At 43.9% G+C, this 21,368-nt stretch overlaps 2 protein-coding genes across 4 annotated transcripts in view; one reads left to right on the forward strand and one right to left on the reverse strand.

The window, feature by feature from the left end:
- mfsd8 (major facilitator superfamily domain containing 8) overlaps nucleotides 1-3,663 on the forward strand; it is a 71,446-nt gene extending 67,783 nt beyond the window's left edge. For both annotated transcript variants that reach the window (XM_086009402.1, XM_086009412.1), the window contains exons 11-12: nucleotides 135-400; nucleotides 3,290-3,663. In XM_086009402.1, coding sequence (XP_085865528.1) covers nucleotides 135-400; nucleotides 3,290-3,493 — 470 coding nt within the window. In that variant the 3' untranslated portion in view covers nucleotides 3,494-3,663. The remainder of the gene's footprint in view (nucleotides 1-134; nucleotides 401-3,289) is intronic.
- A 3,041-nt stretch (nucleotides 3,664-6,704) lies between these two features.
- The window catches only part of plk4 (polo-like kinase 4 (Drosophila)), a 65,754-nt gene continuing 51,090 nt past the window's right edge, over nucleotides 6,705-21,368 (reverse strand). For both annotated transcript variants that reach the window (XM_086009389.1, XM_086009379.1), the window contains exons 14-16: nucleotides 13,564-13,707; nucleotides 11,567-11,673; nucleotides 6,705-9,668 (exon numbers count right to left, since the gene is read on the reverse strand). In XM_086009389.1, the coding sequence (XP_085865515.1) occupies nucleotides 9,560-9,668; nucleotides 11,567-11,673; nucleotides 13,564-13,707 (360 nt within the window). In that variant the 3' untranslated portion in view covers nucleotides 6,705-9,559. The remainder of the gene's footprint in view (nucleotides 9,669-11,566; nucleotides 11,674-13,563; nucleotides 13,708-21,368) is intronic.

A 21,368-nucleotide genomic window follows, 5' to 3' on the forward strand; every position in this document is an offset into this window, starting at 1 on the left:
GGATGGTGTGCAGGTGTAAGATTTAATATTACTTTTATTTGTATTCACATTTCCTTGAAACAGCTAATGGCAGAGCCAACTGCACAATGTGTGTTAAAAATAAATATCCTAATTATTTTTTCTATCATTGACAGAGATTAAGAATGCTTCCAACTACAGTTCTGCTGAAATAAAGTACAGTGAGTCATCCATAGTTACTTGGAATTTCTTGATGCAGCCTTCACTCGGTCTCGATGCTGAGACAGTAGGTTGTCCTGTGCAGCAAGTGTGGTGCCAGTATATTCCCATCATCCATCTAGCTCAGTACATCCTATCTGCTGCCCTGATTGGAGTGGGGTACCCTATCTGTAATGTTATATCCTACACATTGTATTCAAAAATTCTAGGACCAAAGCCCCAGGTAAGAGGTGTTTAATTATATACAAGTCTGTTGAGATTTTACTATAAAATTAGAGCCATGAAGAGATCCAATAACATACTGTGCTTTAACAACAGTGTACAGCAGTATTTGTATTTGTGATACCACATTTTAATTTTTTTTGTAATTGCTGCTTTTGACCTTTACCTTTTCCCTATAATGTTCTTCCATTTTATTTTAAATAGGTGTAATCCAAGACCGTAATTAGGGCAAGTGCTTTGACATGGTGTGACAAACCCTGCAATTTTCAAATCACACAACTTCCTCAGATTCTCGCCTCATTGGCACTTTAATTTTAACCAGCAATGTATCTTAATGGGCCAGTTTCCTGTTTTTCTTCTTCCAAATATCATTGTAGTAGTTTCCAGCTGGTTATTGTAACAGCTGGTTTTACAAATGGCAAGTGCACAGGTCTACTTCACCCACCAGCATTGTTTAAAATTAGAATCTGAATGAAAATCCAGGTGAGCAAAGTTGAACTTGTGCCCGCTCGAAGACTGGTTGGTTACTATAACAGCTGTCTTAAGAACTCAACATATACTTGGCTTTACTCTGAATCTGAATTAAAATACTGGTGAGCAAATAGTGACAGTGAGCATGGTGGAACTGAGGGCTTGCTGTCAGTCCAGCTCTTACAAGAACCACGTGGAAATTTCCTTTATTTGTTAGCCAGGCAGAGGGAGACAATACCGATTAAAAATTGAAGTGCCAATGTGGGAAGAAACAAACTGGGTCTGACCCATATCTGGAAGAAAAATAACCCCTACAACTGCCTATACTTGGCATTTTTACAACCCTGGGATTGATATTGCAACAAAATCAAAAATAATGCACCAGTGGGGCTGGATAGTGAAGTGGAGTGATGAGATGGGGCTGGATAGTGAAGTGGAGTGATGAGATGGGGCTGGATAGTGAAGTGGAGTGATGAGATGGGGCTGGATAGTGAAGTGGAGTGATGAGATGGGGCTGGATAGTGAAGTGGAGTGATGAGATGGGGCTGGATAGTGAAGTGGAGTGATGAGATGGGGCTGGATAGTGAAGTGGAGTGAGAAGGTGGTGGATAGAATTTCCTGATCTGAATCTTCCATGGCACCAAGGAGCCACCAGGCAGATACTTGGTCACTCACCACAGAGAGGGGGAAAAATAATCAAAGGATCAGGCTTATAAGGCTGCTCTTGGCCACTTTTTGGTCGTAGGCTGTAGAGCTGCAGGAAGCAGGCCTCCACCTTATCCTCTTGGTGGGGAAATGTAGGTATGGAAAGACTCCAGGAAAGAAAAAAAAAAGAGATTGCTCTACTGTAGAATCGTAGATGGTTTGGTGTCTGCAACAGCAGGTGCCCCCCCCCCCCCCCCCCCGGTGAGTTCCTGATCTCATCCAGGGTCTTGGGGGGTTAACTTGATATGCTTTCAGAGTTTAGACCTGTTAGAGGCTGAACTTTACACTGACTGGGTGATTAGGGTGGGAACAAGGAAACTTGACTTTAGCAGTTGTTTTATAGCTGATTTTCACTTCCAACAGTAAACCTACATCTTTATAATTGTGGGCTAAATAGCATCAGCAAAGAAAAAAATGTTTACCTCAGTTAAAAAAGAAACTGGCACTTTGCCTAGCAGGGCAGCATAGGCTGCCTCCAGCATCTTTGTTTCCATAAGACACCTCCCTAATTGCTATGTAGGAATTACGGTGTCTTCAACAGCCTGTCATAATCCTTCTGAAAGGCACCGCAACTTCCAGGTTTCTGCTTGCGCTTGCACATGCGCAAAAACCCAGAACTTGTGATCTATCAAGGTACGCCTTGACAGATCACATGAACCGAAAGTAAAATCAGTTTTGCTGGTTATTTACCCAGCAATTGCCCACGAAACCCTTCTAGCTGGTAAAAGCAGGCATAGGGCCTGCTTTCATCAGCGTAAGGGTTATTATAAATCTTAAATTAAACATTTAAAAATTAAAAATGATGCACTAACACTTAAAATTAGTTTATGCAAATGTGGCTCAGATTAAAAGGTTTAAAATTATTTTTCAAAAAATTAAATTTTTATTGTATTTGGTGTAATGAAGGGAGTTATGAATAAAATTAAAATTCAGAACATTTTTATTTATTAGAATTGTCTAAATTGTTTAGCAGAGTGACTGCGGCCAATGACCGGCAGCTTGATGTTTCTGCTTTTTTTAAACAAGCCTGCTCCCTTCCTGGCTTTTAATTTTTTTTTTTTAACAAGCCCGCTCCTGTAATGAACCGGAAGCAAGTATGCGCTGAACGCTTCTACGCAGCTTCCGGTTCGTTGGTAGTAGTCGCGTCCATTGCTTCATTATTTGGGGATTCCGTTCCTAAATGGCTGCAATGGAATCCTCCTTTCTCATTGGAGAACCAGGCCCACGTGATCCCAGGGACGCTTTCGAACCGCCTGGAACCAGTGGGCCTTTCTGCTGCCGTATGCATGGAGGGCCAAGAAGGGAACTCTCCGCAGCTTGGACGACAGCAGGTAGGTGCAGAAATGTTTTGCGGGTCGGAGGCGTACTCCAGAGGTATGCCTCCGACCGCAATTTCAGGGCCAACAGAGCTCCACATTTGGCCCTTGGGTGACATGACTTCATATTTACCTGGAGAGGATATTTAAAAAAAAACACACTTAACGACTACTTTTATTTAACCTCATCACCACTGATAAATTAAATATAGATTTGGACTACAGATTGGTAATTTTTCCCATCCTCCCCGTGATCACTATTACAGCCATAGTTTTAGAACCAGATGAACTGGAATAGGGTAGAATTTTTGAAACCGATTCTGTGGTAACTTAGATATTTACTTTTTTGTGTAAAAGTGTATAACATTTAAGTTTGTTCTCCTATTTTTAACCTTTAGGGTGTTTATATGGGCTGGCTAACGGCCTCTGGAAGTGGAGCACGCACACTTGGACCAGTGTTTGTTAGTCAAGTTTACACTCGTTACGGACCTCGATGGACATTTGGCCCCATTTGTGGGATAGTGATGACCGCTACAATACTTGTGGGTCTGATGTATAAGAGACTCATAGGATTCTCAGTCCGGTATCAGAGATTGCAGTAATGATGGGCTTTAAGAAGGAACAAAAAAACCCCCCACATATCCAGCCTTGAAAACCAAACTGATGAAATCTAACTAAATGGCACTTTATATTGACTTTAACTGCTGTAAGTTAATGGTATAGGGGAATGACTGCAAATGTAATTTCCTGAATTATATATTGATCTAAGTTACTTGACTTTGTTCCATATGCAGCTTGTACTGTAACTCATTTAATAGGTTAATAGCATTTACACTGTAAAATTCTGATGCCCAATATGATGGAGATTTTTAAATGATAGCTTTTTTAAAAAAAACAATTCCAATGGTTACTAATTTTGAAATTTCAAGAAAAGCAATGTTGTAAGCCATTTCAGTTTTATATGAAATAGGTTAATATAATTCAGTCCACCTATGTGGTATGCAAGTCATATATGCAAACAAAGGAGACATCTACTTAGTGCCAGGTTATCTGCATCTATAACAAAACTTTAATATGATAATGCAAGAATTAGAGGTGTGACTTTAAAAGGAAATGTAGGGGCACATACAGGAAACTTTGCGATATCCGGCACCGAGCTGTTGCCGTCCCATCAAAACTGCCGGACAAACCAGCGCTAATGTTAAAACATATGGAAGCTTTTGAGCTCCGTATCTAGCAACAAACCCAACAGCTTCTAAACAGTCGGCTGTAGCTTGCAAGCGTCTCTGCAGCTAAGCAACAGCTTTAGCTAGACCTTGCAGAGCCTGACTGGTGGAAAAAAAAGCAACGAAAAGAAAAAAAACTAACTGAACCGACTCCTGAATTTTGCCGGTGGCTCGAGCATTGCGGACAGTTAACCTCCGGATAAACCAAAGTTTCCTGTATTTAGGTCTGGATGAGTTTTCAGGTAAGTTTGTACATGTTTCACTGTATAATTCAAACAGGCACCCCATGAAATGGACACTTACTGCAATCCCAAATAAGAAAGACTTGCATTTATATAGCACCTTCCACAACCACCAGACGTCTCAAAGCGCCTTTACAGCCAATGAAGTACTTTGAGTGTAATCACACTTGTAATGTGACAGCCAATTTGCGCACAGCAAGCTCCCACAAACAGCAATGTGATAATGATCAGATAATCTGTTTTTTGTTATGCTGATTGAGGGATAAATATTGGCCAGGACACCAGGGATAATTCCCCTGCTCTTCTTCGAAATAATGCCATGGGATCTTTCACATCCACCTCAGAGAGCAGACGGAGCCTTGGTTTAATGTCTCATCCGAAAGACGGCACTTCCGACAGTGCAGTGGAGGGAGTGTTGCACTGTCAGCCTAGATTTATGTGCTCAAGTCCCTGTAGTGGGACTTGAACCCACAACCTTCTGACCCAGTGAGCCACAGCTGCCACTCTAAATAACTTACATTATTATAATAAATATAAACTGCCCATTGAAGCCACCGACACTCAACGCACCAAGTCTATTGACTTGCAGGAAATGCGAGGCAGTAGTGGGTGAAAAACAGGCTTTTGTGCAATGGAGATCTCTTTATCCAGCATGCATAGCAGCAGACACCTCTTTCTGGAATTGAATGCTTGCACAGCTCTAGAACAGGCACAGTTCCTTCTAATTATTTTTTGTGCGCAGTTCCTTTAAATTTGCTGCACAGCTACATATGCATGGTATCTCTTCCAGTGGCAGGAGCTGGTGAGTGGCCTGCGCGGGACCTCGTGATTAATGCGTGGCTGCACACCGGAGGGGGAACATTGATCACAACGATAGACGGGTTTCTCTGCTGCTATGGATGCTGGGTAAAAGATCTCCATTAAACAAAAGCCAGGAACTAGGAAACCCAAACAAACAGAAAATGAACTGAAATCATGTCCTTCCAGAATTAGGCATGATCCCAGGGGAGGGTGAAATATAGGACTGCTGGCGATACAGCCAATCCTGGAATATTTGGCTCATCTGATTTACTGTACATCAAATAACCATTTTGAAATGAACACCTGCAAATAAAGGACACCTGATGCAAGTCCCATAGGTGTCCCTAATTTACAAGTTTCACTTGTGCAAATATTTACAAGCATCCTCGGTGGAGCCTAGAGTTTCCACTGGTTTTATCAGCGCAATCCTGCTGAAATCTGGCAAAAATCACAGAATTTTAAATGCAAGTTAAGTCAAGTGTAAATTAAGTTTCTGCAATCTTTAACGCTGGTTTAAAAAACAATGTGGTGGAAGCTGCTTCGCCTACATAACTGGCCATGCCCTCAGATTGAAATAATGAGCAAGGCAAGTTTCTACTGATTGTGCCAGTTTGAGGAGGTTCTTCAAATTGAGTTTTTTTTGGTACACAGGCACGTTTTGAAAAGTTAAATTATTTAATTTACCAATGAAACTAGTAAATGGTTCAGTAGTTTTTTGTCATTTTCAGTGATTTAAAATCAGGTTACTCAGGTGGCTTCATAAACCCATTTTCAGCTGTATTAATAAAATTGCACCAGGTTACAAATCAAAAATCAATGGATTTTTTTAATGCAAAGTAAAAAACATTATGTTCTATTACGCTGACCAAATGTGCTGGTTCATGAAAGATTTTACATTTGATCATGTAAATGTTCAGCAGAAACTTGAACTGTAACCTAACCAGCACAATTTGCACCCAATTTCCTGCTTGTACCCAAAGCAGAAACTACAACAATGTGCTAGATGGAGAGGAATAGTAAGTTATTTCAATTGATACCAACTAACACAAGGAAGTAGACAGGGAGGTTACAAATTCAGTGTTGGAAATGTTTTCTCAGCATCAGATGTTTCTCATTGGCCTCGAATTTGTCATTTGCTTTCTTTTCTTCTCTTCCTGTCTGCGTTGCTCTCGCTCTTTCTCCATGAAACTCTCGTTCTATTAACTGAAATTTTCTTCCACCCTTTCAATTTCTGCCTCTTGATTTTTTTAAACTATCACTCTATTAAGTTCACTGAATTTTAAATGTATTAAATCATCACTAGTGCAACTCACTATACCAGGTAACTGCTACGAATTACAAATTTGGGTCTGTAGATAACTTCTTTGGTGCAGTGGCATCAATCACTCCTATAAACAGCTTGAGTTTACCTTTTAGCTACTTGCAGAAGAGGGGTGTAACACACTATGCCCTTGTGACCTGTACCAGATATTCATGGCTTTTGTACATGTACTTCAGTCTCTTAGAATGTGGACCAAACAAATATTTGGAGACAAGGCCAGATATAAATGTTAAGCTGCTTTATTTCACAGTAAGGTGAACATACGAAACAGCCGTTACAATTGGACTGCCTAAATTCAATATATACAACTTAGTGTAAAGAAAACAAAATTTTAAAAATTGCCACGATTCCTCACCATTGGGCCCCTTACTTGACGTAAAGATGGTTTTTAACTATCCTCCAGCACATCTAACCTTTTCCCTTCTACAAAAGGTCTCACAAATTTCTCTAACCAGACTTCTTTTGCAACCTTCCTATATATCTCTCACTATTCATAACCAGAAAAGGGGAAGACGACTATCCAACAGGATGGTTGAGAGATTTGATTGCAGAGACGGTAACAAATTGGGGGACATCAAAGCTAGCTCATTAGCATTTTAAACTACCTTTCAGCTCAGCCTCCCCTTTATTAAAAAAATTGTATGATACATAACATTTAAAGTAATTTTTTTCCAAATTCTGTGTAAAAAGTCAGAAGGTCCTGAACTGTTGACAGGTACAAGGGGAATTGGATTTTACCCAATGGAAAAAGATAACTAATTAAAACAACTTGTATTTATAGAGCACCTTTTAATGTAGTAAAACATTCCAAGGCACTACACAGGAGTATTATAAGACAAAAATGAGCCACATAAGGAAAAATTAGGGCAGTGACCAAAAGCTTGGTCAAAGAGGTAGGTTTTAAGGAGCAAAGATAGCGAGGTGGAGAGGTTTAGGCAGGGAATTCCAGAGCTTAGGGCCTAGGCAACAGAAGGCACGGCCACCAATAGTTGAGTGATTATAATCAGGGATGCTCAAGAGGGCAGAATTAGAGGAGCGCAGGTATCTCGGGGTGGGGGGGTGGTTTGGTAACTCACCAGTATTAACATATAACTGGTGGTGTTCTCCAAGATGGTAATTTATGAAATGCTCGTTTTAAACTTATTATAAATAAAATTGTGTTGTGAAGCTCCATTTTTGGTCGAGAATGACGTGATCAAGATATTCTTTCCAGCTGGTGGTGGCTTAGCGAGTTTATCCAGCAAGCCTCAGAGCCATTTAGAAGGCCCTAGATTTGATCCCCACTCTGGACTATTAGCTGATCTAGGGTGCTACAATTGACTTTGGTACCTTGGGTTTAGAATAGAATAAAGTTAGCAAGGGTTACCATTTCTGATTGCTCTCTGCTGACTGTGCAGGAAACATATACTTTTGGAGGTGATGAAGTCAAATAGCTTGCTGAAATTCCCCATCAAAGCTCGCAGGAATAATGGCCAGTTGGACAAGGTATTGGAAGCCAACCAGCACAACATCAGTGCCTTCAAGAAAGCAAGAAAAAGTAATATATTCTTACTACTTTTTCCAATATAGTCTGCACCAAAAAAATGCAACAGCATTACTATTTAAGTGTTGTCTTTCAGCTTCATATAATACTATTGGAAACGGATATTAGAACACTAACTTGCTATTTTAATAACCAGATTTCAAACTGAATGCTCTGCAAACCTCCTCTTATGCACACTGCCTTTTGAAATTTTGATTTTCAATAGTAGGTAAAACTTACAAATTAAAACTCATGGTATTCAGTGCAGTATACTCTTGGTTGCAACAAAAGCATTTGGTTATCCTTTTTATGCTCATAACACAATACTGGGCAAAGAGATTCACATTCATTAACCCCACATCCACTTTTCAGGGAAAGGGAATTGGGAAAACTGATTTTAATAAATCAATAAACTAGAATAAGAGCACCAAAATACAAAGCAATTATTGTATTAAAATAGTCAACTATATACAGCACAAAGCAATACAATACAAATAAATATATACACAAATATACATCATTCACAGTAATGCTAGAAAAGATGGATAAGTTTAGACTCCAGTTCCCACAAGAGATTTAAAAAAAATAATTTCTGCTGTTTCCACCCCCCCCCAACTGTCCTATATCACACGATAGAGAAAATTCATGCTATGTCAGCAACTGAGTGCGAGTTTCACTCCAACTTCAGCTGATCATCACTTTTCAGTCACAGACCAAGGTTGGACCCTGGAGATTAAAAACAAATCAGTAAATACTTACTGATTTTTTTTAAAAATGAGTATGAGGCAAAGGTACTGTAGCTGATCTTACAACACGTTCTGGTATTTTACTAATGTGCAAAGCAAGTATTACTTGCCAAATTGCAAACTGCTTTACTTTGTTCTATTTTGACATTTTCATTTTGCACAAATGAGTTAGTTAAAAAAAATCCAGGATAAAGGCGGCATGATGTCATGTAAAACATATTAAGTGCAATTCCCAATTACATTTTGGGAGGAAAGAAGTGTTTTGCTAACAATGGATGAAAATGTAAAGCCACAAAGAGACAAATGCTGAAATGCATCACTACCATAAGTATATAAAATTTCTATATAAAATCATATCTTACAAAAACAAAGTTCATATACAAGTTTTTTTTATATAAGTTGTGTAAGTCCCTTTTATACACAAAGCAGTTAAATACAACTCTACAATCTTCCATTTCAACTGTTTTAACACATTCCATTGATGTTCACTCAAAAATATACTTCTAAATGAGCAATAGAAAAAATAAAAATCTTCCATATACATTGGCAAGCATTACAAAATATACAAACTATTTACAGCTCTGGGTTCAGAAGTTACATTTTGCTACACCAATTCCGACCAACTTTGTTTTATAACTTTTTTTCAGCTTGAATTTGGTTAGTTATTATTACCCAGGAACACAAGTTTCAAGCTACTTTTACAAAAGGAAAAAGGGGAGGCTTATGAACCTAGTTCTCTGGAAAGCAGCATTCTGCAGAATACCAGAAGAAAATATCGCCGAACTTCAGATTACAGCTAATCAGTCTGCTTCACTGGATTCTCTGCTGGTTTGTTTGATTTGCCAGCAATCCTAGGATTGAAGAGAGGCACTGTAGCTTCCCTTTCACATGATCAGGAATCTTCTCGTTTTGCCCATACCTATCAAAACAAACATTTTAATTGAGAACAAGACTGTAGCCAATTCTATATAAATCAATATCATCTCATTCTTAAACTTGCCAGCTTTAAAAAAAGTTAAAAATTAGTATGGATTCTGAAATGCATTTTAAACAAGGGAGGAAAGTGTGGAGATGAAAGACAGAAGTTGTGGCAGTTGCTAAACATAGACATAGAAGATAGGAGCAGGAGTAGGCCATTCGGCCCCTCAAGCCTGCTCCGCCAATCAATGAGATCATGGCTGATCATCCAAATTCAGTACCCTGTCCCTGCTTTCTCCCCATACCCTTAAGAAATATATCCAACTCCTTCTTGAATATATAACAGTACAATGATTGGAGATGAAGCTATTTACCAATGGTAAGACTCTAGAGCAATAATGGCATTTAGAGGCAGATTACCAGTGTAATATGATTGCAGAATGAAAAGGAAAAACTGCAAATATGAAATAAAACCAGAAAAAAGGGTACACATCAAAAAGATCATAACTTCTGTATAACAGCTATATTTACAGTTAGCTAATAAAATTTCACTTTCCCTAGGTCTTTACATTGGCCTAGAAATTCGGGTCTCCATGGGTGAGTACGCACGGGGTACTCAACCCGTAAGCCCAATGGAAGTGCCGGTTTCCTGCATGCGCAGGAAACCGGCACTTCCATTCCCCTGAAAGCAGGGGTTAAGAGGTGGAACGCGTGCGCAGGAGAGGCAGCGCGTGCGCATCAAACTTACGTTTTTTTTGCAGGTTTTCCCTGGGAGGGTAAGTCACCAGAAGTTACACATAAAAAGCAGGCAAGGCCTGCTTTTTACAAGGTAAGTGGTGAATTAATTAAAATTAAAACATTTTTTCCCCACAGGTTTATTATTTTTAAATACTTTAAAGCAAGGGAAGTTTATTTTTAGCCCCGTTAGAAAATAAAATTATTTTTTTCAAGAATTTAAATTATTGTTTAAAATAGTTATTTCATGCAATTTATAGTTTATTTAAAAAATGTGATTTAAAATTTTTTTTGTTGAAGATTTAGTGATGTTTTGGGGCCCGTAGTATTTATAAGTTTTGACAGCACTTCCTGTCAAACTTATGAATGGAGCATTCCCTGCTCCAATTGGCTCCCCATGGCCCACGTGATCCCAGGGGACGCATCGAACTAACTGCGCCCCTGGGATACGCAAGCACTGCGCGCCGGCAGCTGGACCAGGCCCTGGATTGCAATTCCACGGGGGCCCACAGCTCAACAGCCGGCGCGCAAGGCAAGTGCAGGTCGGGGGCTTGCACCCGCGGGAAGCCCCCGACCCGAATTTCTGGGCCAATATTTAGTCTTTTAAAATTTTCAGTAAAGTTTCTGAATCTCTATTCAGTCAGAGCTGAATTTTCAGCAGCTTCATGGCAACTCAGACTAGATATTTAGGACTCTGCTGCAGCGGTTTCACACAAATACCCCTATAGAAGCATTTTCAATATGGCAATCGGATACCTTTGAAGAGAGCAAATAACTAAAGTGAATACTCTAAAGGTGCCCCATGAAAGACATTTGAGCTTTATGAATGGTCAGATACCAAGATTTAAAAAAAAAAACCCTATAACAGCCATCCCATATACAAGAGGAGCTGTAGCCTAGTACTTGTTGAATTGCTTGAATGCTGAAAAAAGCTATACGTAGTCTGGAAATAAATATCAGTATTTTACCTCTATCTGTTATTTAAATCCAGTTAGTTATCCATGTTCAGAGGGGTGTCTCATTAGGTAAACTGATAAATATCTGAGCTGGGTCTTGGTCTGCATCTCTTTTTGGATCATGTATTAGATAAACTCATTTATATGGAATGCCGTTCTATGATTGTTATACATAGCACACTGTTTTTCAGTCAAAAAATGTAGTTACCTGACTGCCTGCCCCTGAGGAGATGTGTAAACAACAGACGCGACTCCAGCTTGCACGAGGAGCTGAGAACCATCATTAAATTGAACCCAGACTTCACCACTGATTAGCTATCAAACAAAGAGTAGCAAACATTAGTTGTAGGCTTAGCCTTTCTTGTATTCCATCAATTATTTCAAAACCCAGTGCCTAAATTACAACTCTGTTCTTATGATTCCTATTTTGATTAAAGACCAAAAAACAAAAATTTTCAGTACTTCCTGATACTTGGTACTAAAAGTACACATTTCCCATTTCACAGGGAGAGTGTGAACAGTAAAATAACTTATGAAAAACATTAAAAATATATAGTATTGTTGCCTTCAGTAATTGCTTCTAGGTTTACAATTAATCCTCAACCCCTCTATTGGTTTAATTATCCACCTGACAGACACCGACCGGTCAGCATATCTATTCTTATTCATACTTAATTCTGGTTTGGCTCTCAGTCTCTTTCCACTACAAAGAACTCTGCACAGGGAAGGAATAAAGTAAAGCATGTGGCCTTAACTTGGTCATCCCCATGAGAAAGTCCCAGGCCTGTAGTTGACAGCTCCCTGTTGCAGCTCCTTGTTAGGCAATGGTATTAAGGGTTACAGAACCAAGGCAGGTAGATGGAGTTAAGATCAGTCAGGATCTAATTGAATGGTGGAACAGGCTTGAGGGGCTGAATTCATAGAATTATAGAAACCTACAGCACAGGAGGCAGCCATTCAGCCTGTCCTGGCTCTTTGAAGAGCAGTCATGCTTAGTCCCACATCACTGCTTTTTGTCCGTAACCCTGCAAGTTCCTCATCCTCAAGTACCTATCCAACTCCCTTTTAAAATTTATGGTCTACTCTTCTTCCTATGAGACAGAAACATGTCTGTACAAGGTAATCTGCATGCATGTGTTTGCAGAACCCTTGCAGAATAGTATGAAATTGCAACAGAGAAAAAAAGGATTCTCTGTATTAACTGTTACTAGTTCAAGTATCAACGCCATAAATTACAAAATTAAAGCAGTACCGCCAATGTAATACTTGCATTCCAAATATCACTGTTTAGATTGTTTAAAAGTATACCAGGATGCAATACATTACACATATTAATTCAAATGACACAGTGCTGCTCTGAGGTCCTTTGCTATAGTCCACTGATACCAAGTAGCATCTACAGCGGCAAATAAGTGTTAATTCAGTTTTTTTGCCCCTGGATGAGTTGCTAATTGCAGTTGTACTGCAACAGGGAGAGGGCAACTACAAGCCTGGGACTTACCCATAGGGACTACCAAGTTAAGGCCAAGTACTAGTACTACAGGGTAGGATTAGATTTCCAATTACTTTCATAAAATCAGATAAAACTGGATGTTTTCCTCAAGAGAAGCATTTTGACGTGAAAGTAAAAGCTACAATATAAACCCCAATATAACTTGGCTCCAGGCCTAGATTCAATAACCTGATTGATGTCTATTGAGAAGTAGGGGATGGCAGATTCAGGGTTAGAGGGATATTAATAGCACTGTTTTTGTTTCTTTACAGGAGGTAGAGGAAAGAAATCAGTGTTCCTTAGAGGAAGAGGGGGGGTGGAGAGTCCACAATAGAATAATCAAACATAGACTCTGGGTGGATCAAGCTTGATGGACCAAAGAGCCTTAGCTTGCACAACAGCTTACTTGGTTCTCAGCCTCTGATTATGCTAACCCAAATTCTCAATATAATGAAACTGGCATAAAATTAAACTGAAGGGTAGATCACATCTTTTCCTCTTAAATGTTCTCAAGATGTAGCTTTCAGAATTATGGACAAGAGATTTAGCTTTGCAAACAGGGAAGCCCTGCTACCTCACTGAGTGGCACTGAGCCATATCATAAAATTCTACTAGCATAACAAATACCCAATTATTTGTTCATGCACATGGTTACGCAACAAAATATCCCGTGATCATTGTTTTGAGATGAAAGAATGAATCATTTGGCATACCTGGGAAGCCCAGCCAACATTAGGTACAAATACAGATTTCAGCACCTGTCCTGGACTTGGCGATATTACAGTCTGTGTTGAAGGTGCAGATTTATTTTTAGCAACAGTGGTAGTTGTTAAAATGGAGCCTTTACACGAACAAATCTGCAAGGTCAAAATAAGCAACAAAGTGCATATTATTCCAATTTGAAAAAAACATTCCTTTTGTAACTAAATATATACAATGGTGTACAAATTATATTTAAAAAATGTACCACACAGCATAGATCAGCAACTTCAGAAGAGATGGGGAGAAAATTGGAGTTTTTTTAAATATTAAAATTAGCAATTATAATAGAGGACACCAGGTGAAGGAATCTGCAGTATACAAACTTCACACAATACACATCCTCAATCTCAGATGTGGAGCTATTACTGGCATGGAAGACCCCCGCACAATAATTAAACCTGTAGTTAACTAGTTGGAATTGAGCCATTACCAGCTTGGCTGAAGTACTAAATTATCTTTTCTTCTGAAGGCTCAGACTCTCCTGGGATAGTTTCCCCCAGGTGTCAGCCACCCTCCAATATTATGCCCAAGAGCCTAGATAACAAACTTCAATGGACTATTTAACTATGGAGGGTATTGCAGGCAAGATTGTCCAGAGTGAGAATGATAACACACACACACACAGGAGTCACTGGATAACAGCCAGGTAAGGCAATTTTGGCTAATATTTTCACTTTCTAGGCCATGACTTTTCATATAATTTAGATAGAGTAAATAAAGAGAAACTGTTTCCAATGGCTGAAGGATCGACAATCGGAGGGCACAGATTTAAGGTGATTAGGAAAAGAACCAGAGGCAACATACAGAAAAACTTTTTTTTTTTTTATATAAACGCAGCGACTGGTTAGGATTTGGAATGCACTGCACTGCCTGAATGGGTGGTGGATACAGATTCAATAGTAGCCTTCAAAAGGGAATTGGATAAATACTTGAAGGCGAAAACATTGCTGGGATATGGAGAAAGAGCAGAGGGGTGGGACTAACTGGATTGCTCTTTGAAAGAGCTAGCGCAGACTCGATGGGCTGAATGGCCTCCTGTGCTGTACTATTCTATGACTATGGGTATCAGTTGGAGATTGAACCTAGAACCTCGTTGACGTGAGTGGTATTGATCCATAGTGGGCAATACACTTACCAACTTAATCTTTGGCGAGCATTCTAAACTTAACCCTTCACTACTTAAATGACCACCAAGACATTATGCTTGGGAGAACATGGAGATTAAATTAGCATTCATTTTCAGTCAGTCTGTTGTATTTTGCCTATTTTTGGATACAATCAACTATGGAAACAAGAGGATTAGAATCGCCTTTATTCTGTACTCAAAGTTTATGCAGACTTATAAAATTTGTTTACATTTAGAGATGCTGGTTCAGATCCCCATCATAGTTGAATGCAGTAGTTATATACAATTCACTTAAAGGAAATCCAATTTATTCAAAAATGAAATCGCACAGTTACAACTGTACTGTTATATGGTAGATATTAATTCCCAGTTGAACCAGAAATAATGAAAACTTCCAGTCCAATTAGGTATGAGAATCCTTGATTTTATACTCTGAACCTTAACAATAAATTGACTCAGGGATGGATAATGCTGAGGAGTTTAAAAAAAAGTGAAATCTTTCAGAACTCAGTAGCAAATACAGGTGACAAAAAGCCAATTATAAAATGAAAAGGAAAAAAAAAATGTAACATTAGCAATAAGCAGTGAAATTACAAATCATTTAGATATTAATTGGCAATATATCCTTAGGAACTTGGAAGGCTTAAGGAAAGTTTCCTGTTTTTCCCTTTAGTTCAGTGTTGTCCAATAGGTTTGCCACTAATTACACTTCTGCTTAGTAAATAAAGTGAGAGTAATAGACACCATTGTTGGGCTTGCGATCTAAGTACTCATTCATACAGAGTTTGCACATATATTTTAAACTTTTTGTATATTTGTTGGTAAAATGAGAAGACAAAAACTAGAGTGTGCCTATGCTTTTTGATCATTGTGCATGCTTTATTTCCTTGGTTGTTGCTAATTGGTTATCTGCTAAAACGTCGTACATCATGAGTGAAATTGCTGGACTTTAGCACCATGGAAACTCCAGCAACATTGTATGGAGAGGGGAGATGTCATTAAGATAAGCTCGACAATAAGTAATCCATGCCAGAAGAAAGCAAGCCCAAGCAATAACAAGCAGCTCCAAAAAGGGCAAGTCATGCCAAAGGGCAAGCAGCATCTAACCACGTTCTAGATGGAGAACAGGAGAGGATCTGGCATTGTCTTGTGCGAGTCAACATTTTCAGTAATCACTTTGATGAAGCAAAGTACTACTACTTCTTAGGCAGTCCCTCGGAACCGAGGATGACTTGCTTCCACACTAAAAATGAGTTCGCAGGTGACTGATGAGTCCAATGCGGGACCTACAGTCTCTGTCACAGGTGGGGCAGACTGTGATTGAAGGGGCGGGTGGGTGGGGTGCTTGGGTTGACGTGCGCTACCTTCCGCTGTTTGCGCTTAGCTTCTGCTTGCTCCCGGCGAAGAGACTCGAAGTGTTCGGTGCCTTCCCGGATGCTTCTCTTCCACTTTGTGCGGTCTTAGGCCAGGGATTCCCAGGTGTCGGTGGGGATGTTGCACTTTTTCAAGGAGGCTTGGAGGGTGCCCTTGGAAGCGTTTCCTCTGCCCACCTGGGGCTCTCTTGCCGTGTCGGAGCTCCGAATGGAGCACTCGTTTTGCGAGTCTGGTATCGGGAATGCGAACGATGTGGAACTGATCGAGCGTGGTCAAAGCTTCGATGCTGGGGATGTTGGCCTGAGCGAGAACACTGACGTTGGTGCGCCTATCCTGCCAATGGATTTGCAGGATCTTGCGGAGGCAGCGTTGGTGGTACCTCGCCAGTGCTTTGAGGCGCCTGCTGTACATGGTCCATGTCTCTGAAGCATACAGGAGGGCGGGTATCACTACTGCTCTGTAAACCATGAGCTTGGTGCTGGGTTTGAGGTCCTGGTCTTTGTGGTAAACCACTGTAGTAAACCACTGTAGTTCACTGTGTTCACTGTTGTTGTTGTTGTTGTCGTTCACTCTTGTTTCACTGTTGTGCCTGACTATGCCTCAGCTGACTCCGCCCCTGGGCTACCGAGTACAAGAGCGGCCGCATGGCAGCTCCTGGCATTCGGTCGTCCACTAGAGGCATAGTCCTGATCTGTCTGAAGTGCAATTCAGTAGTTAATAAAAGCCTGTCGTTCTGAACTCTGCCCAGCCTTTTATTAGAATTGATAGCGCATCAATTTTATTAACTACAGGTAGACTACCCACCCTTTATCCGGACTTCCGAAAACCGAAACCCTCTAAAAACCGAAGGTTTTTTCGTTCAGCGTAAGTCGTGCGTACGACTTACGCTGAACGAAAAAACCTTCGGTTTTTAGAGGGTTCCGGTTGCGGAAGTTCGGATAAAGGGTAAGTCATGCGCACGACCCCCCGCCAGCCCCGACAACCGCCGACCCCGCCAGCCCCGACAACCGCCAGCCCCACCAGCCCCGACAACTGCCGACCCCCCCGTGGACCCCGCCGGCCCCGACAACCCCCCCCCGCGGACCCCGCCGGCCCCGACAACCGCCGACCCCCCCGCGGACCCCGCCAGCCCCGACAACCGCCGGCCCCCCCCACGGACCCGCCGGCCCCGACAACCGCCGACCCCGACAACCGCCGACCCCCCCGCGGACCCCGACAACCGCCGACCCCCCCCGCGGACCCCGCCAGCCCCGACAACCGCTGACCCCCCCCGCGGACCCCGCCAGCCCCGACAACAGCCGACCCCCCCGCGGACCCCGCCAGCCCTGACAACCGCCGACCCCGACCCCAACTGACTTACGCTGAGCGTCAGCGTAAGTCGTGCGCACGACCCCCCACCGACCCACCTTCCGAAATCCGAAATTCTCCTTTATCCGAAACTCGGCTGGTCCCGAGGTTTTCAGATAAAGGATAGTCTACCTGTACTGAAAAAAGAAAAAAAAAAACGATGCTGCAGATTCTTAAGATCAAGTGCCTGGAACTCGACCCGCAAGAACCGGACTCGACTGCTAAGTTCTCGCACTGGCTGCACTGTTTTGAGTCCTTCCTGACTGCATCCGGCGAGACCGTCGCCGCCGATGCCGACAAGCTCAGGGTGCTGAACTCTAAAGTAAACCACCGAGCTTTTGCCCTTATCCGGGACGCTACGAGCTACCAGGGGGCTATCGACATCTTGAAGGAGCAATACGCACGCCCGGTCAACTATGTTTACGCAAGACATCTCCTGGGGTCTCGCAAACAACAGCCCGGGGAACCCACAGAAGCATACATACGGGCGCTGAAGGAACTCGGCCGAGCCTGCGAATGCAAGCAAGTAACAGCCACGGAACATACGGAGGAGCTCATCCGGGACGCCCTCGTGGCGGGCCTCAGGTCCACTCACACACGGCAGCGACTGCTGGAAAGTAGCGAGCTCGACCTGAAGAAGACGATTTCACTCACCCTCTCGTTGGACGTAGCCCACCGGAACATGGAGGCCTACTCCCCGGACCGCGCGGCCGCCTCATGGATGCCGCAGCCGCCGCCACCTTGGGACGCGGCGCCGCCACGGGCCCTGGCCTCAACTGCTGCAGCGATGTCCCGCCCGAGCCAGAAATGTTATTTCTGTGGCCAAACCAAACACCCCAGGGCACGCTGCCCGGCGAAAAACGCGGTCTGCTCTGCCTGCGGTAAGAAGGGACACTACGCTGGCGTCTGCAGAAGTCAGAAGACCCCTACCTCCAGCAGCGCCGCGTGCGATTCGTGGGAGCGGCCATCTTGCCTCCCTCCAGCCTCGTGGGGATCGGGATCGTCATGGGCGCCGCCATTTTGTCCTTCCTCTCCGACGCCGCCATCTTGTCCGCCATTCTGCCAACGGGCCCCCGACTCACCCACCGCCGCCTCACCGGGGTTCTACAGCGACGCTACCGACTCCACAGCGGCCTCCATCACGCTGGATCAATCCAGACCCCATCAGCTAGCCAGGTCCACGATGGACATCCAGGTAAATGGCCACGCCACAACTTGCCTTTTTGATTCCGGGAGCACGGAGAGCTTCATACACCCTGATACAGTACTGTGCTATTCCCTCTCGGTCCGGCCAACGCGCCATCGGATCTCCATGGCCTCGAAATCCCACTCAGCAGACGTCGGCGGCTACTGCGTAGTGACCCTCTCGGTGAAGGGCTCCGTATATAAAAATGTAAAGCTATTCGTCCTGCCACATCTCTGCGCTGCCGTTCTACTGGGGTTGGACTTTCATTGTCACTTTAAGAGCGTCACCTTGACATACGGTGGACCTCTTCCCCCGCTCACTGTCTGCAACCAGCAGTTTTTAAATTGCCCGCCGCGCCCCACCTGTAGTCTCTCCACCCTCAAAATCACACCCCCCCCCCCCCCCGTTCGCCAACCTCACCCGCGACTGCAAGCCTATCGCCACAAAGAGCAGGCGATACAGCACCGGGGACAGATCCTTCATAAGATCTGAGGTGACGCGGCTCCTGAAAGAGGGGATTATTGAGGATAGTACCAGCCCCTGGCGAGCCCAGGTGGTAGTCGTTAAGACTGGCAACAAGCAGCGCCTAGTCATCGACTACAGCCAGACTATCAACAAGTACACCCAGTTGGACGCATACCCCCTCCCCCGCATAGCCGACATGGTTAATAAGATAGCGCAATACCGCGTTTTCTCGACCATTGGCCTCAAGGCAGCATACCACCAAATCCCTATCCGCCCTGAGGACCGTCAGTACACAGCTTTCGAGGCAAACGGCCGCCTTTTTCACTTCCTCAGGGTTCCTTTTGGCGTCACCAACGGTGTCTCCGTCTTCCAGAGGGAGATGGACCGGATGGTCGACGAGAATGCGTTACAGGCCACGTTTCCCTACCTGGACAACGTGACCATCTGCGGCCATGACCTGCAGGACCATGACGCCAATCTTGATAAGTTCCTCCGCACGGCCCAACTCCTAAACCTCACGTACAACAAGGAAAAGTGCATATTCCGCACAGCCCGCCTCGCTATCCTTGGTTGCGTGGTGAAACACGGAGTCATCAGTCCTGACCCTGACCGGATGCGCCCGTTGATGGAACTTCCCCTGCCCCACTGTCTCAAGGCCCTCAAAAGGTGCCTGGGCTTCTTTTCCTATTACGCCCAGTGGGTCCCTCATTATGCGGACAAAGCCCGTCCACTTATCAAGTCCACTTCCTTCCCCCTGACGGCGGAGGCCCGCTTAGCCTTTCACCGTATAAAAGATGACATTGCCAAGGCCACCATGCACTCGGTAGACGAGTCCATCCCCTTCCAGGTGGAGAGCGATGCATCCGACTTTGCCCTGGCCGCTACCCTTAACCAGGCGGGAAGACCCGTGGCCTTCTTTTCACGAACCCTCCAGGGCTCCGAACTCAGACACTCCTCTGTGGAAAAAGAGGCCCAGGCCATTGTGGAGGCGGTGCGCCACTGGCGGCACTACCTGGCTGGAAAACGATTTACCCTGCTTACTGACCAGCGTTCAGTTGCTTTCATGTTCAACAACAAGCAGAGGGGTAAAATCAAAAATGACAAGATTTTGAGGTGGAGAATCGAACTTTCCACCTACAATTACGACATCTTGTACCGGCCAGGGAAACTCAACGAACCCTCAGATGCTCTATCGCGAGGCACATGCGCCACCACGCAGATCGATAGACTACGGGGCCTCCACAACGACCTCTGCCACCCGGGGGTCACCAGGTTCTTCCATTTCATTAAGGGCCGCAACCTGCCTTACTCCATCGAGGAGGTCAGGACCATGACCAGGAGCTGCCCAGTCTGTGCAGAGTGCAAGCCGCGCTTCTATAGGCCTGACAGAGCAAACCTGATCAAGGCCACCCGCCCTTTTGAGCGCCTGAGTATCGATTTTAAAGGGCCCCTCCCCTCCTCTGACCGCAATGTGTACTTCCTCAACATAGTTGATGAGTACTCCCGTTTCCCTTTTGCCATCCCCTGCCCGGACATGACCACCGCTACGGTCATTAAATGCCTGCACAACCTCTTTGCTCTGTTCGGTTTTCCCAGCTATATTCATAGCGACCGGGGCTCGTCCTTCATGAGCGACGAACTCTGTCAGTACCTGCTCATGAGAGGTATTGCCTCAAGCCGGACCACCAGCTACAACCCCCGGGGGAACGGACAGGTTGAAAGAGAGAACGCGACGGTCTGGAAGGCGGCCCTCCTAGCCTTAAAATCTAGGGGCCTTCCGACCTCCCGTTGGCAGGATGTCCTACCCGATGCGCTCCACTCCATCCGGTCACTGCTGTGTACAGCCACCAACGCAACCCCCCATGAGCGAATGTTTGTTTTTCCCCGGAGGTCCACATCCGGTAACTCACTACCACACTGGCTGACGTCCCCAGGGCCCGTCCTGCTGAGGAAGCATGTAAGGTCCCACAAAACGGCTCCCCTGGTAGAGAAGGTTCACCTCCTCCATGCCAACCCCCAGTACGCCTACGTGGCATACCCGGACGGGCGGGAGGATACAGTCTCCATTAGAGATCTGGCACCCTCGGGGTCCACTGACCCGCCACCATTGCCCCCAACCACGACCCCCTCCGACACGGCCCAAAATTCAGTAGACCCAATTCTCACCCCTGTCCATTCCACCCCAGTAGACGGCATGCCGCGACCCCAGGACCAGCCGGAGTCCACTCGCCCACCCAACACCAAAGGGGACGATACGC

This window comes from Somniosus microcephalus, chromosome 2 (genome assembly GCF_052327205.1).
Source record: "Somniosus microcephalus isolate GS21.2 chromosome 2, FLI_Smic_1.0, whole genome shotgun sequence".
Classification (NCBI taxonomy): domain Eukaryota; kingdom Metazoa; phylum Chordata; class Chondrichthyes; order Squaliformes; family Somniosidae; genus Somniosus; species Somniosus microcephalus.